Source organism: Oncorhynchus gorbuscha, linkage group LG13, assembly GCF_021184085.1.
Source record: "Oncorhynchus gorbuscha isolate QuinsamMale2020 ecotype Even-year linkage group LG13, OgorEven_v1.0, whole genome shotgun sequence".
NCBI classification, from domain to species: Eukaryota; Metazoa; Chordata; class Actinopteri; order Salmoniformes; family Salmonidae; genus Oncorhynchus; species Oncorhynchus gorbuscha.
In genome coordinates this window covers 32,895,335-32,907,886 of record NC_060185.1, presented here as the reverse complement: position 1 = coordinate 32,907,886, position 12,552 = coordinate 32,895,335, and the positions used below count along the sequence as shown (strand labels likewise).

General features: G+C 42.8%; 1 protein-coding gene across 3 annotated transcripts in view; it reads left to right on the top strand.

Annotated features, from left to right (window-relative positions):
• Positions 1-12,552, top strand: part of LOC123992732 (membrane-associated phosphatidylinositol transfer protein 3-like) — a 149,776-nt gene that overhangs the window by 40,819 nt on the left and 96,405 nt on the right. The window contains exons 2-3 of one of the 3 annotated variants that reach the window (XM_046294196.1): positions 1,933-2,044; positions 5,191-5,298. In XM_046294196.1, coding sequence (XP_046150152.1) covers positions 2,032-2,044; positions 5,191-5,298 — 121 coding nt within the window. In that variant the 5' untranslated portion in view covers positions 1,933-2,031. The remainder of the gene's footprint in view (positions 1-1,932; positions 2,045-5,190; positions 5,299-12,552) is intronic. The other 2 variants (XM_046294195.1, XM_046294194.1) reach the window with 2 other exon arrangements.

The following is a 12,552-nucleotide window of genomic DNA, read 5'->3' as shown; positions in this document are numbered from 1 at the left end:
TACTTTAAACATGTTTCACACCTCACAGGCGTTGTGTTCTTCTCTCTACTTTAAACATGTTTCACACCTCACAGGCGTTGTGTTCTTCTCTACTTTAAACATGTTTTACACCTCACAGTCGTTGTGTTTTTCTCTACTTTAAACATGTTTTACACCTCACAGTCGTGTTCTTCTCTACTTTAAACATGTTTCACACCTCACAGGCGTTGTATTCTTCTCTACTTTAAACATGTTTCACACCTCACAGTCGTTGTGTTCTTCTCTCTACTTTAAACATGTTTCACACCTCACAGGCGTTGTGTTCTTCTCTACTTTAAACATGTTTCACACCTCACAGGCGTTGTGTTCTTCTCTACTTTAAACATGTTTTACACCTCACAGTCGTGTTCTTCTCTACTTTAAACATGTTTCACACCTCACAGGCGTTGTATTCTTCTCTACTTTAAACATGTTTCACACCTCACAGGCGTTGTGTTCTTCTCTCTACTTTAAACATGTTTCACACCTCACAGGCGTTGTGTTCTTCTCTACTTTAAACATGTTTCACACCTCACAGGCGTTGTGGTCTTCTCTACTTTAAACATGTTTCACACCTCACAGTTGTTGTGTTCTTCTCTACTTTAAACATGTTTCACACCTCACAGGCGTTGTGTTCTTCTCTCCACTTTAAACATGTTTCACACCTCACAGTCATTGTGTTCTTCTCTCTACTTTAAACATGTTTCACACCTCACAGGCGTTGTGTTCTTCTCTACTTTAAACATGTTTCACACCTCACAGGCGTTGTGGTCTTCTCTACTTTAAACATGTTTCACACCTCACAGTTGTTGTGTTCTCTCTACTTTAAACATGTTTCACACCTCACAGGCGTTGTGTTCTTCTCTACTTTAAACATGTTTCACACCTCACAGGCGTTGTGGTCTTCTCTACTTTAAACATGTTTCACACCTCACAGTTGTTGTGTTCTTCTCTACTTTAAACATGTTTCACACCTCACAGGCGTTGTGTTCTCTACTTTAAACATGTTTCACACCTCACAGGTGTTGTGTTCTTCTCTACTTTAAACAGGTTTCACACCTCACAGGCGTTGTGTTTTTCTCTCTACTTTAAACATGTTTCACACCTCACAGGCGTTGTGTTCTTCTCTACTTTAAACATGTTTCACACCTCACAGGCGTTGTGTTCTTCTCTACTTTAAACATGTTTCACACCTCACAGGCCTTGTGTTCTTCTCTACTCTAAACATGTTTCACACCTCACAGGCGTTGTGTTCTTCTCTACTTTAAACATGTTTCACACCTCACAGGCCTTGTGTTCTCTCTACTTTAAACATGTTTCACACCTCACAGGCGTTGTGGTCTTCTCTCTACTTTAAACATGTTTCACACCTCACAGGCCTTGTGTTCTTCTCTCTACTTTAAACATGTTTCACACCTCACCGGCCTTGTGTTCTCTCTACTTTAAACATGTTTCACACCTCACAGGCGTTGTGTTCTCTACTTTAAACATGTTTCACACCTCACAGGCGTTGTGTTCTTCTCTACTTTAAACATGTTTCACACCTCACAGGCCTTGTGTTCTCTCTACTTTAGACATGTTTCACACCTCACAGGCGTTGTGTTCTTCTCTACTTTAGACATGTTTCACACCTCAGTTGTTGTGTTCTTCTCTACTTTAAACATGTTTTCACCTCACAGTCGTGTTCTTCCGTTGTGGCTGTAAACTGCTCTCATCAGCAATGCTCTCTGGGAAATTACTCTTCCTGTCTTAACTCGGGCCTTTCTCAACTCCTGCAGGGTGTTGTTGGGATCTGGATTCTGAAATGTGTGTGTATGCATCTACACATGTTAATGTACAGTATTTGCATACCTATGTAAATTTGTTTGAAATGCATCTACACATTTTTGTGTATTTGCATGTGTGTGTTGACAGAGAAAGAAGATAAAGGGCTGAAGAGACAGACAGTGACCAGTAAGCCTCCCAGTGTGATCGTAGTGGACAGGCCTGGCAGGACAGTTCACAGACACTGAGATGCCACGCATGTGTGAGTGTGTGTGTTACGAATCTCTTTTGGCCCGGCAGTCTAGTGGGGATGGTAATGAGACCCGTAACATAACTCATGCAAATTCTAATAGTGACAAAGTAAAAGTGAGAATGAAATAACTACGACAACTGAAATCTACCTTCAAACTCAAGGTTTATTTGTAAACACACGGTAATGGGGAGAGCAGGAAAAGGGGCTGAGCTGGATCCAAGGAAAGAAACAAAAAGTATTCAAAACACCCCTAAGCTAGACTAGCCTACTTTTACAACAGCTAACTAACCAAAAATACAGTGGGTGGTCCGCCCAGCTCTAACTAGTGTATAAAACAAAGTCTACCTACGGGTAGTGTATGCCCATGGGCGACTTGTCTTGGTTTCCCCTTTTCCCACCAGCAATCAAACAAACACCATAACCAAAAACAATACTCACAGGTGAGGACAAAGTGCTATGGAGGTGCTCAAACAAAAGAGAGATTAATACACAAAGAGAGAGTGAAACACAGAGACCTACAGACATGGCATTTACAGAGAGATTGAGCTCTTGAGCAAACTACTGACAGGGTTTTTAAACCAAGGGAAAGGAACTGTGATAGGGTAGGAAACAGGAGGAGGTGTGTCTTCTGATTGATGATTGGATTGGTGACTGATTGGGGAGTGATGATTTTCACCTGTGAGGGGAGAAGGAGAGAAGTCCCCTAAGCAAGCTGGTCCTGGGGCTCTGTTCACAAACACAAACACACCCTACAGAGCCCCAGGACAACAGCACAATTAGACTCAACCAAATCATGAGAAAACAAAAAGATAATTACTTAACACATTGGAAAGAATTAACAAAAAAACAGAGCAAACTAGAATGCTATTTGGCCCTACACAGAGAGTACACAGCGGCAGAATACCTGACCAATGTGACTGACCCAAAATTAAGGAAAGCTTTGACTATGTACAGACTCCGTGAGCATAGCCTTGCTATTGAGAGAGGCCGCCGTAGGCAGACATGGCTCTCAAGAGAAGACAGGCTATGTGCTCACTGTCCACAAAATGAGGTGGAAACTGAGCTGCACTTCCTAACCTCCTGCCCAATGTATGACCATATTAGAGAGACATATTTCCCTCAGATTACACAGATCCACAAAGAATTCGAAAACAAATCCAATTTTGAAAAACTCCCATATCTACTGGGTGAAATTCCACAGTGTGCCATCACAGCAGCAAGATTTGTGACCTGTTGCCACGAGAAAAGGGCAACCAGTGAAGAACAAACACCAGGTGAATGCACCAATTTGTAAGTCGCTCTGGATAAGAGCGTCTGCTAAATGACTTAAATGTAAATGTAAATGTAAATACAACCCATGTTTATGCTTATTTATTTTATCTTGTGTCCTTTAACCATTTGTACATTGTTAAAACACTGTATATATATATAATATGACATTTGTAATGTCTTTACTGTTTTGAAACTTCTGTATGTGTAATGTTTACTGTTAATTTTTGTTGTTTTTCGCTTTATATATTCACTTTGTATGTTGTCTACCTCACTTGCTTTGGCAATGTTAACACATGTTTCCCATGCCAATAAAGCCCTTGAATTGAATTGAATTGAATTGAGAAAAGAACACAGGATACCTGTATCCGTAACAGTGTGTGTGTGAGAGAGCAAGAGAGAGAGAGAGAACAGTGTATTGGACATGGTGTGTCACTCTGTCTCTATGAGCCAGCCCATAAAGGACTACCATCTGACCATGGTACTGTGACTGCAGCAGGCCAGAGCGACCGTCACAGCAGACAACCAGTCTGACCATGGTACTATGACTGCAGCAGCCCAGTGTGACCATCACAGCAGACAACCAGTCTGACCATGGTACTGTGACTGCAGCAGCCCAGAGTGACCATCACAGCAGACAACCAGTCTGACAATGGTACTGTGACTGCAGCAGCCCAGAGTGACCGTCACAGCAGACAACCACTCTGACCATGGTACTGTGACTGCAGCAGGCCAGAGCAACCGTCACAGCAGACAACCAGTCTGACCATGGTACTGTACCTGCAGCAGGCCAGAGCGACCGTCACAGCAGACAACCACTCTGACCATGGTACTGTGACTGCAGCAGCCCAGAGTGACCCTCACAGCAGACAACCAGTCTGACAATGGTACTGTGACTGCAGCAGCCCAGAGTGACCGTCACAGCAGACAACCACTCTGACCATGGTACTGTGACTGCAGCAGGCCAGAGCAACCGTCACAGCAGACAACTAGTCTGACCATGGTACTGTGACTGCAGCAGCCCAGAGTGACCGTCACAGCAGACAACCACTCTGACCATGGTACTGTGACTGCAGCAGGCCAGAGCAACCGTCACAGCAGACAACCACTCTGACCATGACTCATGCTCATCATTAGCACATCACGCTGTTGCTTCAACTGGCTCTGATGACCGTCCAATGGGAGTCTGTTAATCCTCTGATTGGTAGTTACACGCCGTGTGTCACTGTGTAGTCTCTTTCCACACCTGCTGTGTCTGGGTTTGGCTAAACTAGGGGAAATGTAGCAAAGGACAGAAATAAACTGTATGGAAATGTCTGTATTGACAGAATCAAATATGGATTTTTTCGTGGCAACCGTTCGTCTAACCCCGCTCTCTGTGTATCTGTGTGCAGTAGATTCTATCTGCTGTCCCTGTGTGTATGTGTTCCAGTAGATTCTATCTGCTGTCCCTGTGTGTATGTGTCCCAGTAGATTTTATCTGCTGTCCCTGTGTGTAGATTATATCTGCTGACCCTGTGTGTATGTGTCCCTGTGTCTATTCCTGTGTCTGTCTAGATTTCCCCTCCTGCTCTTTGTTAACCAACCAAATAATCTGTTCAGTTCTCAGCATCAACTATGTGATTAGTTTCTATGTGATTGGGTTCTATGATAATATAATGGTGGATGGCAGGTCGACATTAACCGAAAGATAATGTAATGGTGCGTCAGTATCCGAAAGGTTGCTGGTTCACCTAGTTGAGCCAACTAGGTGAAAAGTCTTTCCATGTGCCCTTGACCAAGACACTAACCCTTAATGCTCTTTTAAAATACTCTGGATGAGAGTGTCTGCTAAATGACTAAAATGCAAATGTAAATCTTCCTCCCTGTGTGTTTGTGTGTCCCAGCAGATGTGCTGGAGGGGAAGAGTGCCATCCTCCTGGGGATGAGTCAGTGGAACTCCAACGACCTGGTGGAGCAGATCGAGACCTTGGGACACATGGACCAATCACAAGGTATGTTACACGCAGGGTATACTGGGGGCATGAGAGGGCACTAATGCCCGCTGAACATCTTTTCAACTCTCTCCATCTCCTATTGTAGTACTGCGGAGCTGCTCGCTCTCTAAGACATACATGCACGCTCTAACACAAAAAACTGCAAACTCACACGCACACATTCACACTGTTTTGTGCAGTTAATCAAATAATTTCACACAACATAACATAGATGAGGGCTTTGAATCATTCATATGAAAACAAATGAAAACATCCATTTATGTGTTTGTACATTCGGTTAGTTTAACAGAAATCAGACAGGGCTTGATGCTCTGCTGCATGTATTGATTTGTCAAATTAGAATTTTCCTCCTTGTTATCAGTCAATATAATCTCCCACAAACAATTTAGTTTGTGCTTATGGTTTATTTTTGTTTACTCTGAAAATGACCTCTCCATCACTCAGCTTCCCTTTGATTCAGATTGGCGATGTTTATCAACTGACATCAACTGTATCAAAACTGTATTTCATCTTAAATCACAATCATGAAATATTGGTTAGTGTTAAATGGAATGGAGGGTTTTTAAAACGTTTTTCAAATTGATCTTACAAGTGATTTCCCAAATCAGCTAATTAAGTGTACTGCAGACTCATGCAAATGACTCTCTGTAATGTAGATTCATGTTTTATATAGTCTCAGCACAGGTAGATCACCAGAACATTTTGACTGAACCATCGGGAGACTTATTATCGCCATATTATACCTTGATATTGAGACACATCAATGGTAGAAAAACAGCACTATGCTTTGTGTTTTTTAATATTACAGAATTCCCCAAGCGGTGATGGGGGGGGGCTCAGTTTAGAGACTGCAACAAAAACAGCCGCTCAAAACACATGACTCACTGAGCCACCCAGTTAATAAGCCCTGTCTATAGTCTTAGGTTGAATCCCATACGGCACCCTATTCCCTATGAAGTGCACTACTTTTGACCAGAGCCCTATTGCCCCTGGTCAAAAGTAGTGCATTACATAGGGAACAGTGTGCTTTTTGAGACACAGCTTGAGTGTTTACCCCAACAGCCAATGCAAACCCAGCTGAATTTCTCTATTGGGCAAGACAATGGGGAATTAAGAAAATGGGGTGGGCCATGCATCATGCCTGCTAGTGTCTCCCTCTCTTTCTCCCATGAAACCATATAGAAATCACCCAATTTCTGGCTGGCCCCAGTCCTTGTGCACACTTTGCAGATGGGAAGGGTGGGGTGGGACGTCACTTGCCAAAATATGCACATCAAACATCTCCAAATCATTGTTCGATGAAGGAGGGATGGATATCAATGTGAACTATTTGGGGATTGTTTTTTCCTGCTGAATACAGACATTATTATTCTTTCTGCGGGTTTTTGCAGTCTCGATTTTAACATGTAAATCTTGGTGGGGCAAAATAAAAAATGTGGGATGCATGCCAGCAAAGCCACCACACAACACAACACTAAACAATACATTACTTGCACTATAACAGTGACAAACAGTGCTCACAAACGTTTAGGGCCTACATGAAGCTGACCCAACAGCAGTTCCAACATCTTACCACTGCTACACCTGGCTATCAGCGGAATCTTGTCTGGCAACGCAACAGTTAATTCAGCCTCATTTACTGCCTGACTTGCTTAAACAAATGTGGTTTCTAATGACAATTAAGATGTACAGACTATGGCATAAGGGGACAACAAGCGGATCAAGACATTAATGAGCGAGCTAGGACGGACGTAGTCAATATAACTATTTGTTTAGCACTTTTGAAAAGTACAGGGACAGAATTCAGAACACGGGCCGTTCTTACAGTGTTCTCCCTGTACACCAAAGTCAGAACTGTATGATAAGTAAAGGGGGCATATAAGCAGACAATGAAAGCTCTTACAATATTCAATGATTACATTTCTCTGAAACAGCTTATCGGCTAAATGTGCACCACCAAGTCAAAACAGTAGGTGACATTAAGATGGGGAAATATACCACATTATTATGTTGAGGAACATGGGCCACCAATAGCTTACTAAACAACATACACTTAGTATTACTTTCTTAGCTATAGTATACATACCTCCCTGGCATATTACATCATGTATGCAGCAGCAGCACTACGACCAGGAATATGACTTTCCCGAAGCGGATCCTTTGTTTGAACCACCCAAGGCATTCGAACTGATTCTAGAGGCTGACCCAAAACAATGTCGATGCAGAAGAGATAAACGGAGAGCGGTCTTCTGGTCAGACTTCGGAGGCGCGCACACCACCCTCCGTTTCTGAGTATTTTACTCGCTAATGTCCAGTCTCTAATTAACAAGGTAGACGAAATTTGGGCAAGGGTTGCTTTCCAAAGAGACATCCGAGATTGTAGCATACTCTGTTTCATGGAAACATGGCTCTCTGGGGAAATGCTGTCAGAGTCGGTACAGCCACCTGGATTCTTTGTGCGTCGCATCGACAGGAATAAACATTTCCGGGGAGAAGAAGGGTGGGGGTGTATGTTTCATGATTAACTCATGGTGTAATTGTAACAACATACAGGAACTCAAGTCCTTCTGTTCACCTGACATATAATTCCTTACAATCAAATGCCAACAGTATGATCTCCCAAGAGAATTCTCGTCGGTTATTGTCACAGCTGTGTATATCTCCCCTCAAGCCGATACCATGACGGCCCGCAAACTGGAAACCATATATCCCGAGGCTGCATTTATTGTAGCTGGGATTTTAACAAAGCAAATTTGAAAACAAGGCTACCTAAATTCTATCAGCATATTGATTGTAGTACCCTGGCTGGAAAAATACTGGATCACTCCTACTCTTACTTCCGTGATGCATACAAGGCCCTTCCCCGCCCTCCAAATCTGACCACGACTCCATTTTGCTTCTCCCCTCCTATAGGCAGGAACTCAAACAGTGACAAGGACCATTCAATGCTGGTCTGACCAATCGGAATCCACCCTTCAACATTGTTTTGATCATGCGGACTGGGACATGTTCCGGGTAGCCTCAGAGAATAATATAGATATATACGCTGATTCGGTGATTGAGTTTATAAGGAAGTGCATAGGAGATGTTGTACTCACTGTGACTATTAACCTTTTTGGGATAGGTGGCAGCATTTTCCCTTTTGGATGAATAGCGTGCCCAGAGTGAACTGCCTCCTACTCTGTCCCAGATGCTAATATATGCATATTATTATTAGTATTGGATAGAAAACACTCTGAAGTTTCTAAAACTGTTTGAATGATGTCTGTGAGTATAACATAAATCATATGGCAGGCAAAACCTGAGAAATATCCAACCAGGAAGTGGGAAATCTGAGGTTTGTAGTTTTTCAAAGCTTGGCCTACCGAATACACAGTATCTATGGAGTTAAGTTGCACTTCCTACGGCTTCCACTAGATGTCAACCGTCTTTAGAAACTTGAATGAGGATTCTACTATAAAGGTGGGGCTCATGTGACCTGTTTGAGTCAGTGGTCTGGCAGAGTGTCTCAGGCTCGTGACACGAGCTCCCGACAGAATTAGCTCTCGTTCCAGTGCTTTTCTTCAGACATAGGAATTCTCCGGTTGGAACATTATTGATGTTTTATTTTAAAAACATCCTAAAAATTGATTCCATACATCATTTGACTTGTTTCTACGACCTATAACGGAACTTTTTGAGTTTTTGTCTGGACGAAGTTCTCACGCCTCATGAAGATGGATTTCTGGGCTGAACACGCTAACATCAAGTGGCTATTTGGACATAAATGATGGACTTTATGGAACTTTATGGAACAAATCATTTATTGTTGAACTGTGATTCCTGGGAGTACCTTCTGATGAAGATCATCAAAGGTAAGTAAATATTTCTAGTGTTATTTCTAACTTCTGTTGACTCCAAAATGGCGGATATTTCTCTGGCTGGATTGGGCTCTGAGCGCCGTTCTCAGATGATGCATTTTCCGTAAAGTTATTTTGAAATCTGACACAGCGGTTGCATTAAGGAGAAGTCTATCTTTAATTCTGTGAATAACACTTGTATCTTTTATCAATGTTTATTATGAGTATTTCTGCAAAATCACCGGTTGCTTTGGAATCAAAACATTACTGCACGTAATGCGCCAATGTAAACTGAGATTTTTGGATATCATTATGCACATTATCGAACAAAACATACATGTATTGTGTAACATGATGTCCTATGAGTGTCATCTGACGAAGATCATCAAAGGTTAGTGATTAATTTTATCTATATTTCTGCTTTTTGTGACTCCTATCTTTTAAAAACAAATTATTTTGCCCCCTTTTCACCCCACTTTTGTGCTATCCAATTGTTAGTTATTACTATCTTGTCTCATCGCTACAACTCCCGTACGGGGCTTGGGAGAGACGAAGGTCAAAAGCCATGCGTCCTCCGAAACACAACCCAACCAAGCCGCACTGCTTCTTAACACAGCGCACCTCCAACCCGAAAGCCAGCCGCACCAATGTGTTGGGGGATGGGTAGCGCCAAGAAGTTAATGTGTGAAAGTTACATATTTCCCCCCCAAAAAATTAATTTCGCACGCTGCCTTTTCAGCGGAATGTTGTCGAGGGGTTCCGCTAGTGGAACGCCTGTGCTATAAAGGTTAAAACCTACCCTAACCAGAAACTGTGGATAGATGGCGGCATTGGCGCAAAACTGAAAACGAGAAACAACGCAGTTAACCATGAAAAAGAAAACCGGGAATATGGTTGAATACAAACAGTGTAGTTATTCCCTCTGCAAGGCAATCAAACAAGCAAAATGTTAGCATAGGGACAAAGTGGAGTCACAATTCAATGGCTCAGACACGAGACGTATGTGGCAGGCTCTACAGACAATCACGGAATACAAAAAGAAAACGTCACGGACACCGATGCCTTGCTTCCAGACAAACTAAACATCTTTGCCCGCTTTGAGGATAACACATTGCCACCGACATGGCCCACTACCAAGGACTGTGGGCTCTCCTTCTCCAGGGCCGATGCGAGTAAGACATTTAGATGTGTTAACACTTGCAAGGCTGCCGGCCCAGACGGCATCCCTAGCCATGGCCTCAGAGCATGCGCAGAAAAGCAGAAACAAGTGCTCAGCATATGTGGGAACTAGTTCAAGACTGACTACCGCATGACGCTGGTTGAGAGAATGCCAAGAGTGTGCAAAGCTGTTATCAAGGCAAAGGGTGTCTACTTTGAAGAATCTAAAATATAAAATATATTTTGATTTGTTTAACATGTTTTTATTTACTAAGTGATTCCATATGTTTTATTTCATAGTGTTGACGTCTTCACTAGTATTCTACAGTGTAGAAAATAGTAAAAATGAAGAAAAACCCTTGAATGAGTAGGTGTGTGTGTATATATATATATATATATACATATATATATATTATTTATTTATTTATTTATGTATGTATTTATTTATTTCTTTATTTATACTCCAGACATCGACATCGCTCGTCCTAATATTTCTATATTTTCTTAATTCCATTTTTTAACTTTTAGATTTGTGTGTATTGTTGTATATTGTTAGATACTACTGCACTATTGGAGCTAGGAACACAATAATTTTGCTACACCTGCAATAACATCTGCTAAATATGTGTTTGCGACCAATTGAATTGATTTGTATGTTGGGAATGCCAGCTAGGCCCCTGACAGCTCCTCTCTGCTCTTTTTTACTTACTCACTTGATTACTGTTTAATTGGCGTCAATGGCTGATCATTCTGGTTACCCATGCAGGGATGAGGAGCTGAGCTGAACAGGGATAGCTAAGTGCTTAAGTGAATTCACTGGACTAGGTTGGAGTATGGTTTTGGAGAAAACAATGGTTACCCTGGGCTAGTAATGTGCAACAGTTCAAATCTGTCATGGCCTCAATTCCTGAAGGCCCACACACTGTTTATGCTCCCAATTCACCGCATTATTGACAATGTTTCAATCCAAAACAGATCTTCGTCAGGTCAGACTCACATCCCAAAATATACACATTTCACCTCACATGACCATTACATACATGACACATGGTGGGTGTGAAAACATTTAAATTCACCTTTTGCGTATAGTCAATCATAATTCATCACGGAGGCACATATTGTCATGCAGGTGAAAGAGGACCCAAACGCGACTTAACAGAAACAGAGTTTATTAATGTTCAAAACGGAATAACTGAAATCCTCTAGATTTGTAGAGGGGAAAACAACTGGAGAAGCGGCCACAGACTGCAGGTCGCTCTGGCGCAGGCTGTTGAGACACCTGCTCACACGCAGCGTCTGAAGAAGGCACAAAACACGACAGGACAGGGTGATACACAATCACGGCAAAAAACACGACAGGACAGGGCGAAACGCAATCACAGCATGGAATACAAAACAAGGAACCGACGGCACAGGAACGGAACACAAAGGAATAAATAGGGACTCTAATCAGGGGAAAGGATCGGGAACAGGTGTGGGAAGACTAAATGATGATTAGGGGAATAGGAACAGCTGGGAATAACGGAACGATAGAGAGAAGAGAGAGCGAGAGAGTGAGAGAGGGAGGGGGAGAGAGAGGGCTAGAAGGAGGGAAAGAACCAAATAAGACCAGCAGAGGGAAACGAATAGAATGGGAAGCACAGGGACAAGACAAGATAATAAATGACAAACATGACAGTACCCCCCACTCACCGGCGCCTCCTGGCGCTCTCGAGGAGGAACACTGGCGGCAACGGAGGAAATCATAGATCAAACGGTCCAGCACGTCCCTTTCAAGAACCCAACTCCTCTCCTCAGGACCGTAACGAAAAACGATAAAAAGGGAAACTAGGGTACTACTCTAAAAAAAAAAAGAGAACTAGGGACAGACTGAGACACAGCAAGGGCAGGGACAAGAACAGGAGAGATGCGATGGCAGGGAACAGACTGAGACCCAGCAAGACCAGGAGCAGAAGCAGAAAAAAATTACCAGACTTCTTCTGCGCGCAGTCTGAACACGCAGCCACGAAACGGCGCGTGTCACGCTCCTGAGTCGGCCACCAAAAGCGCTGGCGAATAGACGCAAGAGTGCCTCGAACACCGGAATGACCAGCTAACTTGGCAGAGTGAGCCCACTGAAGAACAGCCAGACGAGTGGAAACAGGAACGAAAAGGAGGTTACTAGGACAAGCGCTTAAACGCCGCAGTGTGCGTGAGTGCTTGCTTAACCTGTCTTTCAATTCCCCAGACTGTCAACCCGACAACACGCCCATAA